Source organism: Tupaia chinensis, unplaced genomic scaffold (assembly GCF_000334495.1).
Source record: "Tupaia chinensis unplaced genomic scaffold, TupChi_1.0 Scaffold000074_1, whole genome shotgun sequence".
Lineage (NCBI taxonomy): Eukaryota > Metazoa > Chordata > Mammalia > Scandentia > Tupaiidae > Tupaia > Tupaia belangeri.
In genome coordinates this window covers 5242859-5261495 of record NW_006159534.1, presented here as the reverse complement: position 1 = coordinate 5261495, position 18637 = coordinate 5242859, and the positions used below count along the sequence as shown (strand labels likewise).

The window sequence follows — 18637 nt, the reverse complement described above, 5'->3', positions numbered from 1 at the left end:
AAAAAAAAAAAAATGATAAGTGCTGGCAGGGGTGTGGTGAAAAGGGAACTCTCTTACACTGCTGGTGGGAATGTAAATTGGTCCAACCACCATGGAGAACAATTTGGAGATTCCTCAAAAATCTACAAATAGAACTACCATATGATCCAGCAATCCCACTCCTTGGTATCTACCCAAAGGACAGAAGAAGACTTAATCGGAAAAGTGCTTGCACATCGATATTTATTGTGACACTATTCACAATTGCTAAGTCATGGAAACAACCCAAATGCCCACAAACTGATGGATGGTTAGAAATACTGTGGCACATATACTCAATGGAATACTATTCATCCATAAAAAAAAAAAACAACAACAAAACCCTGGATTTTGACAGGAAGTGGATGAATATGGAAGACTTACCACTGAGTGAAGCAAGCCATGCTATGAAGGAGAGGCATTGTATGTCCCTACTTAATATATACTGAGTGTCTGCACTCTATGACTGAAACTAATTGCCTAAAGGATATAGAAACACAGTATATAGTTGTAAATATCAGATATAGTGTGTATGAAAGAGGAGGGTCTAAGGAAGGACATTTAGGGAGGGACAGGGAGGCAACTCATTAATGGCACAAAGAGGTGTGGTATTATCTGTTGAAGATATTTAGTAGTTTTATCAACAGTACTAAGGAGAAATGTTCACCTATTGAGATCTCCATTTTGTAAGATAAATAATAATGTGATTGAATGTATGGAAGAATTGAGATATCCATTTTGTAAGATAAATAATAATGTGATTGAATGTATGGAAGAAAATGAAATGAAAAAAATAAATAAAAGGAAAATAACGAGCTTATTGAAGGATGAACTAAGGTATCCATCATGATTAGTTCTGTAATCTGGTCTGTATATAAACAGTGACTGTTTTCAGACTGAAAAAAAATCTATGCACCCAACTCAGGAGTACCCACCCAAATATGTGAAGGAAAGACTGCTAGATCTAAAAGGAGAGTTAGATTGGAACACATTAATTGTTGGGGATCTCAATACCCCACTATCTCCTTTGGACAGATCATCTAGACAAAAAATAAGCAAAAAAAAATACAGAATCTAAATGATACCATAAATCAAATTAAATTGACAGATAGATGTCTTCACTCAAAACCCACAAAATAAACAATTTTCTCACACCTGCATGGAACCTTTTCAAAGACTGACCACATGATAGGACGCAAAACAAGCATTTACAGATTCAAAGGCATAGAAACTATACCCAGCATCTTTTCTGACCTTGATGGTATTAAACTTGATATTAATTTCAGAAAAGACCCTCAAAATATATAAACATATGGAAACTAAACAACCTACTCCTGAAGGACTTCACAACACTGAAGAAATTAAGACTCAAATAAAAAGGTTAATTGAAACTGAAGATAACGAGCACACAAGTTTCCATAATTTATGGGTCACAGCAAAAGCAGTCATAAGAGGGAAGTTCATTGTAAATAGTGTGCATTAAAAAAAGATGGAAAAGTAGCAAATAGACCACCTAACAAAACACCTCAGGGAACTGGAAGAATGGCAACAAAACTAAAACTAAAAATGCCAGGAGAAAAGAAATTATAAAGATCTGAGCAGAAATAAATGAAATGGAGAATAAACAAACTATACAGAAAATAAATGACACCAAAAACTGGTTCTTTTAGAAGATAAACAAAATTGACACACCATTAGCTAGACTAATTAAGGAGAACAGAGAAAGAAACCAGCTAAATCAGATTCACAATGAAACAGGAAATATTACAAGAGACATAACAGAAATACAAAACATCATTAGAGAATACTATGAGCTACTAGATGCCAACAAACAAGAAAATCTAGATGAATAGACAAATTCTTAGACACATATGATCTACCAAGATTGAATAAGAAAAACATAGAAAGCCTGAACAGACCCATAACAAGCAATGAGATTATATCAGTAATAAATAACTTCCTAACAAAGAAAAGCCCAAGTCCTAATGACTTCACTTCTGAATTTTACAAAACTTTCAAAGAAGAGCTAACTCCATTCTACTCAAACCATTTCTAAAGATCCAAAAGTAATAACCCTCCCAAATTCATTTTATGAAGATGCCACCACCCTCATCCCCAAAACAGATAAGGACAAAACAAAAAAGGAAAACTACAGACCAATATACCTGATAAATATAGATGCAAAAATCCTCAACAAGATACTAGCAAATTATATTCAACCACATATAAAAAAGATTATATACCATGACCAGTTTGACTTTATTCCAGGTATGCAAGGGTGGTTCAACATATGCAAAACCATAAAAGTAATACCCCATATTAACAGAAAGAAAGATAAAAACCATATGATCGTATCAATCAATGCAGAAAAACCACTTGATGAAATACAACATCCCTAATGTTTGAGACTCTCAGCAAAATCAGCACAGAAGGGACATTTCTCAACACAATGAAAGCCATATATGAAAAACCCATAGCTAACATCATACTGCATGGGGAAAAATTGAAGGCGTTTCCACTAAAAACTGGAACAAGACAAGGCTGCTCACTTTTTCCACTGCTTTTCAGTATAGTTCTGGAAATCCTAGCCAATGCAATCAGACAAGAGATAAAATAAAAGACACTCAAATAGGGAAAGCTGATCTTCGTATTTCTACTTCTTTATTCTGTGCAGTCTTTCTCCAGGCAGCAGTAACAATGTTCCTGTTAAAACATAATTAGATCAGGGCTGGTAGATGGCATGGTGGTTAAGGTGCTGGACTCCCATATGGTCGACCATGATCCAAGTCCTGAACCTGACAGCTTTCTTTCTCTTTTTTTTCTCTCTCTCTCTTCCTCTCTCTCCCTCTTTCATCAAATTGAATAATAATAATAATAATAATAATAAATTAAATAATTAATCCTAAAAAAATTTTATAGCATATCTATATACCAACAATAAGCAGACTGAAGTAGAACTGAAAAAAAGCAATTTCATTTACGATAACCAGAAAAAGCATAAGATAGCTAGGAATAAACCTAACCAAAGAAGTCAAAGACCTCTACAAGGAAAACTATGAAAAATCTAAAACGATAAATTGAAAATGACACAAAAAAGTGAAAGGAATACTTACCTGGCTGTGGAGATACCATGATCACGAAGGTGGTTTCCCCAGGGCAAGGCTTATCCATTACACTCCGAATGTGCTAACCACTGTGATTTCCCCAAATGTGGAAAACTCAACTGCATAATTTGTAGTAGTGGGGGACTGTGTTTGCTCTCTCCCCAATTAATTAATTAATTAATTAATTAAAGAAAGGACACCCCATGTTCCTGAATTGGAAGAATTAATATAATCAAAACATCAATTCTACCCAAATTAATCTACATATTTAATGAAATCCCAATCAAGTTACCAGAGACATTCATCACAGATTTAGAAAAAGTAGGGACCAGCAGATAGCATAATGATTACATTGATGAACTCCCACATATTTGACTGCAGTTCAAGTCCCAGACCCAGTGACTTAAAATATGCTGGGTGGTGTGCATGTGTGCATGCCCAAAATTCCGAAAGGAAAATTGACAAGAAGGGATTGTGGTATGGTAATCCCCCTAGAGGAGGATTTCTTGCTTTCTGTCTCTCTGTTTTTCTCTGTCTCTCCAGTAAGCATATGTTCCCTGTAGCAAAAATCTCTCTCTCAAAAAAAAAAAAAAAGATAGATAGATAGAAAAAGAAAGAAGAAAAAGCAATTATATAATTTGTCTAAAATCATAAAAGATCCCATATAATCAAAGCAATTCTGCACAAGAAGAGTGGATTAGGAGGCATCTCACTCCTTGACCCCAAAGTGTATTACAAAGTTGTGACAATCAAAACAGCATGGCACTGGCACAAAAACAGGCATGTAGACCAATGGAACAGAATAAAGAACACAGAAATAAACCCCAGAAGGTAAAGTCAGCTGATTTTTGACACAGAGTACCAGTTGATCCCATGGGGAAAAGAAAACCTCTTCAGCAAATGGTGCTGGAAAAACTAGGTATCCACCTGTAGAAAGATAAAACTGTACTCCTCTCTCTCACCATTAACAAAAATCAACTAAAAATAGATAAAAGATCTATACCTAAGACCTCAAACTACAAAACATACAGAAAACACAAAGAAAACTCTTAGAGACATAGGGATAGACAAAGACTTCTTGAACAAAACCCCCAAAGCACAGATAATAATCTTAAAAATAAACAAGTGGGATTATATCATATCAAAAATCTTCTGCACAGCAAAAGAAACAATAGAGTGAACCGATGACCCTCAGAATGAGAGAATATATTTGCAAACTATTCCTCAGATAAGGGACTGATAACGAGGATATACAGGGAACTCGAACAGCTTATTCAAAAGAAAAAAATTAAAAGATGGGAAAATGAACTGAACAGACAACTAAGGAAGGCATATGAATGGCTAAAAAGCATATGAAAAATAAATTCTCAGCATCTCTTAACCATAAAGGAGATGCAAATCAAACTACAATGAGATACTACCTAACCCCAGTCAGAATGGCTAAGATTAAAAAAATAAAGAATGATAAGTGCTGACAAGGCTGTGGTGAAAAGGGAACTCTCCTACATTGTTGGTAGGAATGTAAATTAGTACAGGCACTATGGAGAACAATAAGGAGATTTGTCAAAGGCCTACAAATATAACTACCATATGACCCAGCAATTCCACTGCTATGTACCTACCCAAAGGACAGGAAAACCTCAGTTGGAAAAACACTTGCATATCCATTTTTATTGCAGCATTATGCACAATTGCTAAGACATGGAACCAACCCAAATGTCCACAGATGGATGGATTATAAAGGTATGGAACATATACACTACAGAATACTACTCAGTCAATTAAAAAAAAAAAAAAAGCAAGACCTGGCATTTGATGGAAAGTGGATGCATAAGTAAGATTTACTGCTAAGTGAAGCAAGCCAGATGATGAAAGAAAGGCATTATATGTCTGCACTGAATATCTACCAAAGTCTGCACTCTATGGCAAGAATTTAATGATTGGAAGGTATAAAAGCATGGAGAGCAACGATGATACTGGAGACAGTGTGGGAGGAGGATGGGAAATGGGGGAGGGTGAGAGGGAGGAAATCAAGGGGAATAAGAATGAAGGAAAACATTCAAAGGAACCAAAATTAAATCTGTTGATTATAATGTATATGGTAATATTTTTTCTAGACCGATGTGCGGTGTATTCATGATGGGAAAACTCATTTGATATGTTGCAATGATACACAGTGATTAAATGTAAAAAATAAAATAAAGTTAAAAAGAAAAAAAGAATAAGGGCCAGCAGGTGACATGATCGTTAGGGCTCTGGATCCCACATGGCCAACATTGCATTCAAATCCTAGACCTAGCAGCTTGAAAAGCATGCCAGATACATGTGTGCACATGCCCAAAATCCTGATAGGAGAATAAAGGAGAAAGGATTGTGGCATGGCCATCCCCTCTGGGGATGATTTCTCACTTTCCCTCTCTGTTTATCTCTCTGTCTCTCCTAATGAGCACAGGACCCTACAGAAAAATCTAAATTAAAAAGAGAAGGTAGACAGATAGGTAACTATATGGAATACAGTTCATAATATCATTCAAAAAAAGAAAAAAAGAGAAAAAAACATATTTTCTCATCTTACTTTTTTATAAATTTAATTTTAAAAAAATTTTTTGAGAAAGATTTTTGCTATAGGACATGTACTCCATTCTCCTCTTAGGATTTTGGACATGCACACACGTGTGCTCAGAGTGAATTTTAAGCCACCAGGTCTGGGACTCGAACCACAGGCACTACAGGAGACTCCAGCAATGTAACCGTTATTCCATCGGCTGGTCCCTTAACTTTTATTTATTTTAATTCACATTTTATCACACGTCTTTAAAGTATACATTTTTTCCCAACACAAAAACCATGCATGTCCATCAAGACAAGGATATTACTATATATTATCATCAGCAAATAGTTTCTCATTTTTTGTCAACTAAGCATACTTTTACTGGTTTTTTCCTTCCCTTTTCCCCTCCCTCCCTTTCATAATAAACTTTTTTTCACATTTTATTGATTCACAAAAGATATTAAAGTATGGACAAAGCTAGAATCTAGTGAGAAGTGTACTTAAATTTTCTTCTGAAACAATTTTTTTCCCTCTCTCTCCATTCCTTTACTAAAGAGAGGTGTAAACTAACTTGTTTGAAAAAAAAAATTAGGTTAATCTCAATTAGGTCTGTTAGTTGCACAAAGCCCAGTAAAAATTAAACTTTTGATGCAAGGCAACAGGTAATATTATTATTATTGAACTTATGCAAATAATCATTCTGTCACAAAATAAGAATGCTCACAAATATTTTCCAATTGCATACTGGTCAGGAAGGGAGAAAAGTTTATGTTTCAATTTTAAAAATAATTTTTCTTAACAAATTGGTGAACTCGATAACTCAAAAGAAAACAAAAACCCTTAAATCTGAAAGACAAAGCATAGAAGAAAAATCAGTACTATTTTAGAAAAAAAAGTCATAGAATTATATTTCACCAGTTCAGTCTCACGTAACCTCTCTTTTGTTGAATTTGCAGTGTTATTGTGCTCTGATATTTCTACAAACACTCAACATTATTATTGATATTTCGGAACTTGTCCCAACCACGAAGTTTGCCTTTTTCTTGGTCATTTTTTGTTCTCGTATCTGTGTGTCTTTTTGTTGTTGTTGTTTTAATTTTATTTATTATTATCATAATCTTGCTTATATTACATTGAATCATATATATCTTTACAGTGTATTACATTTCTTTTTTCCAGAAGGAATACCATGCATATCAGTCAAGACAAAGACATTACTATCCACATCATCATCATCAAATAGCTTTTCATCCTTTTTTTCCAGATTATTATTCTCATTATTTCTTTTAACATTCAATTACTATATATCATTTTACTTGCAAAAAGAATTTACCCAACATGAAATACTTCTCAAACCAGTCCAGTTGAGAATACTATACACATTATCATCAACAGGTTCTTATTTGTCTGTCTTAGTTTTCCTGGTATAGTACTCACTTCGGAACTTCTCAAAGAGCTGGTCTGGTGTTGGTAAATTCTTTCAGGTTTTGTTTATCTGAGAATGTTTTTATCTTTTCTTCCCACATGAAGGATAATCTTGCCAGGTATAGGATTCTTGGCTGAAATTGTTTTTCACTTAACACTTTGAATGTATTTTTCCATTCTTTCCTTGCTTGCATTGTTTCTGACAAGGTGTCCAATGATAGCCCAATGGGATTTCCTATGAAAGTTGCTTGATGTTTTTCTCTTGCCAATTTTAGTATCTTATCTCTGTCTGTGGTTTTGGTCAATCTGGCTATGATATGCCTTGGAGAAGATCTTCTTGGGTTGATTTTACGTGATGTCCTTTGTATTTCTTGGGTCTGGATATTTGAATGCCTCTCTAGGTTTGGAAAGTTTTCTTCCAGGATTTCATGGAATAGATTATCAATGCCCTGATTAGTTTCTTCACCTTCTGGGATACTAATTATCCAGATGTTTGGGCATCTAATGGTATCTAGTATTACTCATATATTATTCTCATTTTGGGAGGTTATTTTCTCAGTCTTTTTGGTGAATTTTTCTAGGTCAGAGGTTTTATCTTCTACATCTGAGATTCAGTCTTCTGCATAATCTAATCTTTTTTTTTTACATTTCAATTTTTTTCTTTAAAAGGAGTGAGTTGTGTACAGGGGGTTAAATGCTTTATAGACAAGGAAAAAAACTGCACTAGAACCAACTTATTCATCATCATCATCTTCATCATCTTCATCTTCCTCTTCTTCCTCATCTTCTTCATCTTCCTCATCTTCCTCCTCCTCCTTTTCTTGCTCTTTTCAGCCTTGACAACTCCCTTTTTTGCTGCATCAGGCTTTCCTTTAGCTCGGTATGCAGCAATATCCTTTTCATATTTTTCCTTCAGCTTAGCAGCCTCCTTTTCATAAGGCTGTTTATCATTTGCCGCAGTGTTATTCCACAGCTCTCCCAATTTCTTTGCAGTATCACCAATGGACAGGCCAGGGTGTTCTCCTTCGATTTTTGGGCGATATTCAGAACAGAACAAGAAAAAGGCCAAAGGAGGCCTCTTGGGTGCATTGGGATCCTTGAACTTCTTTTTTGTTTCCCCTTTAGGAGGGATATAGGTTTTCATTTCTCTTTCATAACGGGTCTTGTCCACCTTGGCCATATCTTCAAACTTCCCTTTCTCTTTAGCAGACATGGCCTTCCACCTCTCTGAGCACTTCTTAGAAAACTCTGAGAAGTTGACTGAAGCATCTGGGTGCTTCTTCTTGTGCTCCTCCCAACAAGTTTGCACAAAGAATGCATATGATGACATTTTGCCTCTCGGCTTCTTAGGATCTCCTTTGCCCATGTTTAGTTATCTTTCCTCTGTGAGGCACAGAGTCACCCAGTGCCCATCCAGCTCTCACTTGTCCCAGCGCTGTCTCTATGGAGCTCAATGTACTGCAATCTCTAATCTTCTTTTAATACTTTCAAGGGAGGTTTTGATTTCCTGTAATACAACCTTTATCTCTAACAATTCTGTTTGATTGTTTTTATGGTGTGAATTTCATCTTTCAAATCATGGAAGAACTTCCTCACCTCCTGGAACTTGTCTCTTTTCTTCTGCATCTTCTAGAGTTCATTGTCTCTCTTTTCTTGCATCTGTATTAGCTTCATCACTGTGAATATCCTAAAATCTTTATCTGGCATTTCCAGGAGTTCCATTGTACTATCTGTGGGAGATGAAGGGCTGTTCTTTTCCCTTGGGGAGAGATATTTTCTTGATTTCCCATATTTCTTGTGCCTTTGAGGTGGTGATTTCTGGTCATATGATGGATTATACATTACTCCCTACCTTCCTGGAGTTAATTCTGAGTGTTAGAGGCATGTGGAAGAAGATGGCCTGCAATATTTCTGCAGCTCTGTTTCCCTGATCCTCACCAAGCAACCTGCACTTTTGTCAATGGAGTTGGATATTACAAAGGCCTCACAGTTTCAAGGCAATAGAGGCACATGGAATGAGCTGCAGGGTTTAAAGTATTCAGATGTTTTACTACTGAGCACCTAGACTTGCCTAGACACTCAATGTGTGGAAGGCGAGAAGCAAGATGACAAAGTCAGCTAAAAGAAGGGAAACAAAGGGAAAAAGACAAAAAAAAATTAAAAGAGGGAAATTATTTTTAAAAAGGCAAAAAAAGTCAGAATCACGTGGTGCACTAGCATACCACTGAAAGGGGCAGGGAAAGCTCACCTCAGATGCACGTGGATTCTGAAATTAGCAAGAAAAAGGAGAGGTCAGAGGCAAGAGACAGTGCCTACATATATATATATACATATACATATATATGTATACAGTGCCTACATATATATATATGCCTATACAGAGACAGAGATGGAAAGAAGACAGAGACCACCCTACCTGGCTTTTTTCTGGGTGTTGGATCAGAAAGAGGGGTTTGGGACAGAGGCTTTTTCCAGTTAAAGGGGCAGGGAAAGCCCACCTCAAATGCACGTGGACTCTGGCTTTTTGCTGAGTATTGGGCCTGAAGGAGGGGTTTGGGGCAGAGCTTAGTTTTTGAATTTTCTAAAGATTTATATGGGTTCCTGCATCAGAAGGAGCCACACTGCCACTGTCAGCTAGCCTGCACCTGGTTCTTCAGTGCCCAGTTCTCTCCATCCCATCACCACTGTAGACCCTGTCGTGGGCTCGGATCTTGCTGGGAAAAGTCTGATGAGTTTCTGTGGGCACATTCACTACCTAAATACTCTCTTGCCAAAACCTCTGCTGTGAGCAATACAACAGCTGGCCAACCTTTTCAATGCTGTCCTGGTTCCAAACCTTGGAATAACCCAGATGTTCCACCTTCTCTGCTATCTGGACTTCCACCACTGTGCCTTTTGGACCAGCACAACAGGAATGTATTCCTCTATGCATCCCACCAGACCACCTTCAGAACCCCCAGCACCCTTTCCTCCTTCTGGACCATTGTGTCCCCCACCTGGTGATCCTTATTCATCCCCTGGCCCCACAGGGCCATATCCTACACCAAATATTCCCTTTCCAGAGCTACTGAGATGGTGCACCCACAGATCCAGCAGCAGCTGATTCTTTATGTCCATGGAAGTCCATGTCTTCTGGACCTTGGGCACCAGAAATAGGAAGGCAGTATCGTTCACCTAATATGCCATGTCCATCTCCAAGGCCATCCCCTTCCTCCTCCTTCCCAAGCATCAGGGGCAGCACCATCTGTTCCATCTGGGTCACTGTCCCACCAGAAACAGAGGGACCACCAGCAAACATATCCTGCCCATGCAGGATCATATCCCACACCAGGATTCTATCCTACTCCCAATAATACTTTTATGGTGCCTTCAGGACCTTCTGGTGCTCCCCAATGCCTGGTGGCTCCCATTCTTACCATTAAGTTAACAATGGACAAAGAAATGATGTTTTGCTTTTTGAAGTACATATGTATACATGTGAATGCATATAAAAATGCTGATTTCACTACTCTTAGTGGGCCTTCATGAAAGAACAACTCTTGCCTCTCTCAGAAGATAGCTGCCTCTTGTATTTGAAAGAGTAATACATCATATGGGTACAATCAGGTAAAAATGTAGAAGTAAATAATTCAGATGTGATTTTTATTTGGTTTTCATGTGAAGTTCAAGTAGTTAAGTGCATGGAGTAATTCTTTGATACAATTTGTTTAAATTATGAAACTACACGCTTACACATCCAAAGTGATGAGGATTATCATAAGAATCTGCAACTTCATTGGCAAATTACTTCAAGTACTTTTTAATAATTTTCCCCTAAAATAAGTAAACTTTAAATACAATCACATTATAATCTAAACAAATGATGCCTCTTCACATTTTGAGCTGCTTTATCTGAAGAATAAATAAATCTGGTCCTCTCAAAGTCATGTTTTGAATATACATTTGAAAGTTGTCAGTAATTATTATTATATGCAGAGTTCATGAGCCAGCCTGTGTTCATTTCTATCCTTGAGCTTTTAGCAAAATCTTTTCCAGATTTGTTTTGTTTTTAGCCGTATGAGTCATATAGCACTAAAATCTGTCACTTACAGGAAAACTATTTTTTACTCCAAGCCAAAAATGTTTATAAATTATATCCTTAGCCAATTTGCTTTGCTTTAGAATGGATTATTTGCTGTGCATATTGCTTTGGGAAGCACTCAATGAAGGAAATATTTCTCTGCTTTGTTGTGAACCTCAAACTATTAATAGATAAACCCTAGGAATTGCTTCCAGTAATTTTTGTTTCCACAAAACCTGAGGCAGCTCTTCGGCCTAGACCGTTTCCTGTAGGTCCCTTCTCTCTCAGTCCTTTAGAAAAGCACATCATTTCATTCCTCCCTGATGAGGAAAACTGGCACTTTTGGGTTCTACTTTAAAAGAAAACATACAGCAGTTGTGTTTAGAGAAGCTTAAGTCAAGTCATCCAGACATGACTGTTCTTTGGACCAGTGTGAGTCCATGTCTATCTTTCAGAATCCGGCTAAACTATGTCATTGTCTCCTGCACAGTTTTCAGGATCTGTTTGTAAACTGCTTATGGCTAACAGTTCAGTTCTGTATTTGTGGACAGGAATTAAGTTCCATCTCTGGAAAAAAAATCCTTCTCTAGCTCTAACAGTGAAAATAATAATAAACTATAGATCTCTGCAACTGAGTTTAAAGCAGTACGACTGTGTTGCTTCAATATTAAGTATTGTTTATAACCATCAAAAGAGCCCTAGTATTTTTCTGGGACCTTACCTTTAGGTCATATTCTTAGATTTGAGGAAGATCTGAAATAAAATTTATCAAAGAACATTTTGGAATTTTAATTGTATCCATTGGATTTCTAAAACATATTGTGAATTTCTCAGGCCAGTACTCAGAAGACTTACGCTAGAACCATGTTTTTGTTTTAAAATAAAATATTTCCTAGCTTATTTCTACTGCGATATAAGTGTCGAGAATGTCAAATGCTGCCAGTTTAGTAGGTTAATGGCCACTTCTTCAAAATGCACAATGACCACCTTTAAGAGGGACATGTTTTAGCCTCCATTATTTTAAGTAAATGATAGAGTTGCACCTTCAGATTTGACAAAGATCAAAATGAGGGAACCAGCAGTTAGCGTAATGGCTATGTCGCTGGACTCCCACGTAGTCGACCACGGTTCGCGTCCCGGACCCGGTGGCTTAAAACCCACGCCGGGCGTGTGCATGCGTGCCCAAGATCCCAAGAGGAGAAAGGAGGAGAAGGGATTGCAGCGTGGCCATCCCCTCTGGGGGGAGATTCTTGCTTTCTGTGTCTCTGTCTCTCTCTGTCTGTCTGGCAAGCGCATGCGCCCTATAGTGAAAAAACTCTCAAAAAAAAAAAAAAGATCAAAATGAATTTGTTTACATATTTTCATACTGAGGTGTGTTGTTAGCTCTTACATAGTGGCAAATGTGGCTCTTTTTTTTGTTCACTTCGGCAGATGACATAATGGTTATGTCGCTGTACTCCCATGTATTCAACTGCGGTTCGAGTCCCACAGTCAGCAGCTTAAACACACTCTAGGCACATGTGTGTGCATGCTCAAAATCCCAAAAGGAGAATGGAGAAGGGACTGTGTTGTGACCATGCCCCCGGGAGAATGATTTCTTGCTTTCTGTCTCTCTGTCTCTTTCTGTCTCTCCGGCAAACACACATGTCCTATAGTAAAAATCTCTCTTATAAAAAAAGAAGAAAATGTTACGGCAGGGAAGAGGAAGGGTGAATTTTTCACCTCAGTCGCACCACTATAGTGAAATATTGGAATGCTTTCTAGAAGCCAGTTGGTCCATCATCTATTACCTCCCAAATAACTAGTCCTGCCTATTCTAAATGTACAGCTCTTGAAACTTTGCACACATGAAATAGCACTCCTCAGCATTTCTGTTAAAAGACTGCATAGTTTGCATCAATTTCCTACAGTTTTAAACAGTTCTAATGCCTTCCTAAACCTGATTGATGTAGGCAGAGCTAATGTTACCAGCAGTCTGCGTTCTAAACCCTGGACGTTCGACATAACCACAGATCTTCACGTGTTAACGTTTTGGAAAATCCTAAACCTAAATGTAGATGAATCACACTGATACACTGTACTATGCAGACAAAGTGGTGGGTGACTTTCAGCGAAGACTAATTTAATCTTAATGTATTATTTAGTATTGAAGACAGGCACTTGTTTTTATTTTCAGAATTCTGCAAAGTAAAAAAATTACCAATAAAATAATCAGTATTAAATGTTATGCAAGCTTCTAGCTATAGAAAATATCTGAAGACTGCATTTATTCAAAAGACACTTAAATGCCTGTGATCCTGGTGTTTTGCCAGATGCTGGGGATACAGAGATGAAAGAATCCTTGTCCTTGAGAGACTCCAAGTCCAAGAGTAACATTACAGACCTCGTTAGCATGCCCTACATTAGGTTACCCAGATAAACTTGTTTTAGGATTGCTGCTGGTGGAAATTACGGACCAGCCTTTGGGCATGTTTAAAGAGCCAAGTCTGATGAAGCTTTTTTTCACTAAGAATTTACTGTCTGTCAAGATTGTAGGGCTGATCTGTGCAACAATTCAAGTGTGCAACGTAACATGATATTTTTCCGCTTCACTTTCCCCAGGATGAAGGTGCTTTGACTGCCTGTCACTGTTTAGCAGATACTGATTTGTTGCCATTAAGTGAACTTGACGTTTTATGTGTGCTCTATAAAGGTTATTTTGTTATTTTTCTTGAAATTGGGACTTTTTTTCGTTGACTTAATAATGGCAAATTTAGTGTATGTAATTGTCTATGCATTTTAAGTTAAACTGCCTAAAATGTGATTCAAGACATGTACATGTGTATTTTAACTGTAAGCAATCTGTTTAAAATGTTAGGTTTTATCACGTGCTGCTGTATTTGTAAATAAAGACAAATAGTGCTTTTAAAAAGTAATTATAGAGACCAGCAGTTAGCATAATTGTTATGTCACTGGACTCCCATGTAGTTGACTGCAGTTCGAGTCCTGGACCTAGTAGCTTAAACTCACACCTGGCATGTGTGTGTGCATGCCCAAGATCCCAAGAGGTGAATGGAGGAGAAGGGATTGTGGCATGGCCAACCCCCTGTGGGGTGTGATTTCTCACTTTCTTTCTCTCTGTCTTTCTGGTGAGCACACACGCCCTATAGCAAAACAAGCAAACAAAAAAATAAATAAATAAATAAAAACCTCTCTCCAAAAAAAGAACAACAAAAAAAAGCAATTATAAATAGAAATAGACTATGGATGGGTGATACTTAATATATTTTTAATTTATTTATTTTATTTTATTTTTATTTTAAGTTTCTTTTAGGGCATATATATTCACCAGAAAGAGACAGAGAGAGAGAGAGAGAGAGAGTGAGAAAACATGACACCAGGTTTAGGATTTGACCACAGTCGGCCAGGTGCAAATCTGGTGCCTTAACAATACTTGATATTTTTTTGAAGAGGTTTTTTTGTTTTGTTTTGTTTTGTTTTTGATACAGGGCACATGTGCTCACCAGAAAGACAGAGAGAGACAGAGAGACAGAAAGCAAGAAATCACCCTCCAGGGGGGATGGCCACGCCACAATCCCTTCGCCTCCATTCTCCTCTCGAGGTCTTGGGCACGCACGTGCAAGCGCCTGGCGAGTTTAAGTCACCGGGTCTGGGACTCAAACCATGGTCGACTACATGGGAGTCCAGCGACATAGCCATTACACCAACTATTGGTCCCAATACTTGATATTTTTTAAGATTAACCTGTTTGCTTTGTGTATTATACCTGGAAAAATGATTTATATGTGTACATATGTATATGTACACAAATGTATATATTTGTATATGTATAGGAAAGTGTAAAATAAAAACACACCAAACAATAAACTGATTACCTCTCGGGGATTTAAGTAGGGAGAAAATTACTTACTTTCATTTATTTATCAGTGTATTTTTGCTATTATCTCTGTATTATTTGAATTTTTAAAAAAGTTTAAGTTACTTTTGAAATTTTTTTAAGAGAGATTTTTGCTATAGGGTGCATGCACTCCCCAGAGAAACAGAGAAAGCAAGAAATCATCCCCCGAGGGGATGTCCACACCACAATCCCTTCTCCTCCATTCTCCTCTTGGGATCTTGGGCACGCACACATACGCACCTGGTATGAGTTTTAAGCCACCAGGTCCAGGACCATTAAACTGCAGACGACTACATAACAGTCCAGTGTGTAACCATTGCACCATCTGCTGGTCTCTACTTTTGTAATTTTTTAAAAACCAATAAAGATACTTCTTCAAGAAGTTAAAGCTGGGGCCAGCAGGTGGTTTGGTTTGGTGGTTATTTGTTGGACTCCCACGTGGCTGACCATGATTTGAGTCCTGGACCTAAAGGCTTACTTTCTCATTTCCCTTTCTCTCTGTGTATATCTCTCTCTGGTCAAATTAAAAAATAATAATAACAAATGGAATTAAATAAACAAACAATTCTTTTTAAAACTGATTAAAGTGAACATTACCACTAATAAACTGAAATTGTGAACCACTTATAGAATGTGATGAGAAGACCATCAAATCACTTTCATGATATTCCTGCCAAAAATTTAAAAACGAAGGGACCAGCAGATGGCATTATGGTTACATCGCTTGATTCCCATGTAGTCAACCACAGTTCAAATCCCAGAACAAGTGGCTTAAAACTCATACTGGTTGCATGTGTGTGCATGTCCAAAGTCCCAAGAGGAGAATGGAAGAGAAGGGATTGTGGCATGGCCATCCCCTCCAGGGGGTGATTTCTCACTTTCTGTCTCTCTGTTTCTCTGGTGAGTGTACATGCCTTATAGCAAAAATCTCTTTTAAAAAATAAAAAGATTAGTGTGCTTAATTTAAAAATCTTCCTATAGCCACACTGAGAAATAACACAGGGGAGTAGTTCATTCATGAGCATAGACTCAGGAGTTGGGGAGATCAGGTTTTGAGCCATGAGCCAACTATGCAGCTTCAGCAAGAAAACCTTAGTGTTCTCATCTGTGAAATGGGAATACAAAACACCTACTTCATAGGATTGTTGTGAGGACTGATGGATGAGGTGACAAAGTAAAGCTTTTAGCACACACCTGGCACAAAACAAGCCCCCAGTAAATGTGAGCTTTAGTGGAATTTAGTGGGTTAAATATTGTTAACATCTGGGGCTGGTAGGTGGCATGGTGGTTAAAGGTGCTGGACTCCCACATGGCCGACCTCAGTTCGAGTCCTAGACCTGGTGGCTTGCTTTCTCACTTTCTCTCTCTCTCAATCTCGCTCTGTCTCTCTTATCAAATTTTTTAATTAAATAAAATAATTCTTTTTAAATTTTTTAAAAATATTTTAACATCTTAAAGCAAGACCTAGAATTCTCTTTACGGAGAGGTGAATTTTGTTTACAAAATCACCTTGATGAACTACTTGGAGGAATGAGTAGAGAGGATACTCCCCAGTTACAAGCCATCAATAACCAAAGCCAGAGTCCCGCAGAGGGCAGGGGCCCACTAACTGGCTGATTCCTGTCCTAGGTGTTATCACAGAGAGGTTCTGGTCACAGAGACAGGTCTTCTTTGCACCTCTTTCTTTCCAACCTACTCTACCTCCTTACACACACACACACACACACACACACACACACACACGCACACGCGCACATACACACAACTCCCTTTTCAAGGAGAAAGCCACAAAAGTTTCAACTGATTAGAGATCCTACTAACCAAGCTTTCCTGTTTCTTCTTCATTTCCTGAACTCTAAAAGAACATATTTCTGTAAAACTTAATTAAACGATGAGATGCATTACCTTTTTAACTGAGGGGGAGGGTAAGATTTTTTTTCTGTTTCTTTGTTTCTTTAACAAATAATGAATGCTTGTTCAGTTGTTACGAGCTCTGGGAAGCCTTCCTGGTCCCCCTAAGTTAGGGGATCTTCCTCTGCATTCCCCAAACACCCCATTCACACCCACGCTGCAGAACACACCATGTCAAATGGAAATTATCCCTGGGTCTGTGTCCATGGCCTGACCGGGATGCAAGAGTGTGAGGCATGGATGCAGTTCCCCATCTTCCTCCTGTAGGCGTTTCCAGACCTCCCTGAGCTAGCAGAGGAGGGCTAAACTGCCAGGGCACACACCTGAGTCGTCCAAGAAGAGTTCTTGCTTGGCGAGGGAGCATCAGGGTCTGAAACACCACCCCTGCCGAATGGCAGCAACAGAGCCCTGCATGGAAGTCCCATTGCAGCAGAGGGCTCCTGCAGTCATCATTTAGAAGCACACAGGGGTAAGGAATCTGGGAGAGTTCAATTTGGCTACAGGAATGCATCTTCCACTCACAGGGGCTTAAAAACTTTCACATGAAAAAAAAAAAAAAAAAGAAAAAAGTCAAGAGAACTGTCATAGTCCACAAGAAGAAGACAGAAATTAAAGCTGGAGAACTAGGGTAGCAAATACCATAGAGGGAGTCCTGGGCTTGAGGCAGAAGCCCCAGGCTCCCTGAGCTCACCTCTTACAGGTATGTGGTGCCCTGGGTGGGTGAGTCAGCTGCTCTCAGACCCTCAGGGCAGAGACCCTTGTACCTCCCTGAGGGAGCCATGTGGATGCCTGGGAAGACTACCGGGCAGTCCTCACAGGGTAGGCATGAGTTGGGGGGCACACAAGGGAACTGAGAGGTGATGGAAGAGAGCGGAGAGTGGGGAAGAAATGCTGATGGAACCAGCTTCCATACCTTCCTGTTGGGCTCACAATGACCCATGGGAACAGAAGAGAGCAAAAAGAAGCAACCCTATTGGTGGTGGCTGGGACGAGTCAGGCCAGGATTAGACTCCACTTGTGTCCCTGCTATGAAGGATTTAGGAGGTTTTTAAAGAGATTCACCACAGCCCAGCTGGGTGCCACACACTGCTAGGACACATGGAGGCCCGGTTAGATTTCCCACCCAACTTAAGGGCCAAGCGGGTAAGTGCATACCTGAAATCCAAGTTGGGAGGCTGAGGCAAGAGGATTCTGACATAGTTAAGACTCTGTCTTTAAAAAACAAAAAGCATCCTGTGCATCCTGGGGCTGACTCTACTGACACCTGGGCCCTGGACCCATCCCTCTGTGTGTGTGTGAGATGAGAGGCCGGCATCCCGGTGCACGTCAGCATGTATGCTCCACTCAGTGCAATAAATCACCCCCAAGGGGATGCCCAGGCCACAATCCCATCTCCTCCATTCTCCTCTCAGGATTTGGGCATGCATGCACACACACGCACCCAGCATGAGTTTTAAGCCACTGGGTCCAGGACTCGAACCACGGTCCAGTACATGGGAGTCCTGTGATGTAACCATTACACCATCTGCTGGTCCCTTCCACCTGCTTTTCACGTGAAGACATATTGTGCATCTAAAAACAAAATTACTGGATGCAGTGCATGCAACAGGGTGCAAATAAAAAGCACACTTTTTGTTTTGTCTTTGTCCCTTCAAAGCCACACTCTGGAT

General features: G+C 38.7%; 2 protein-coding genes, 1 non-coding gene and 1 pseudogene across 5 annotated transcripts in view; 2 read left to right on the top strand and 2 right to left on the bottom strand.

Annotated features, from left to right (window-relative positions):
* TNFSF4 (TNF superfamily member 4) overlaps nucleotides 1-18637 on the bottom strand; it is a 251601-nt gene that overhangs the window by 203115 nt on the left and 29849 nt on the right. The window lies entirely within an intron of this gene.
* LOC114006088 (U1 spliceosomal RNA) lies at nucleotides 3124-3287 on the top strand. Its single transcript, XR_003547855.1, has one exon. It is a non-coding gene; the product is annotated as a U1 spliceosomal RNA (small nuclear RNA).
* Nucleotides 7833-8464, bottom strand: LOC106733777 (high mobility group protein B1-like). Its single transcript, XM_014583864.2, is given in 2 exon segments — nucleotides 7833-7915; nucleotides 7918-8464. Coding segments are annotated over 2 exon segments (630 nt in total).
* On the top strand, nucleotides 8928-10520 carry LOC106733754 (MAPK-interacting and spindle-stabilizing protein-like pseudogene; annotated as a pseudogene).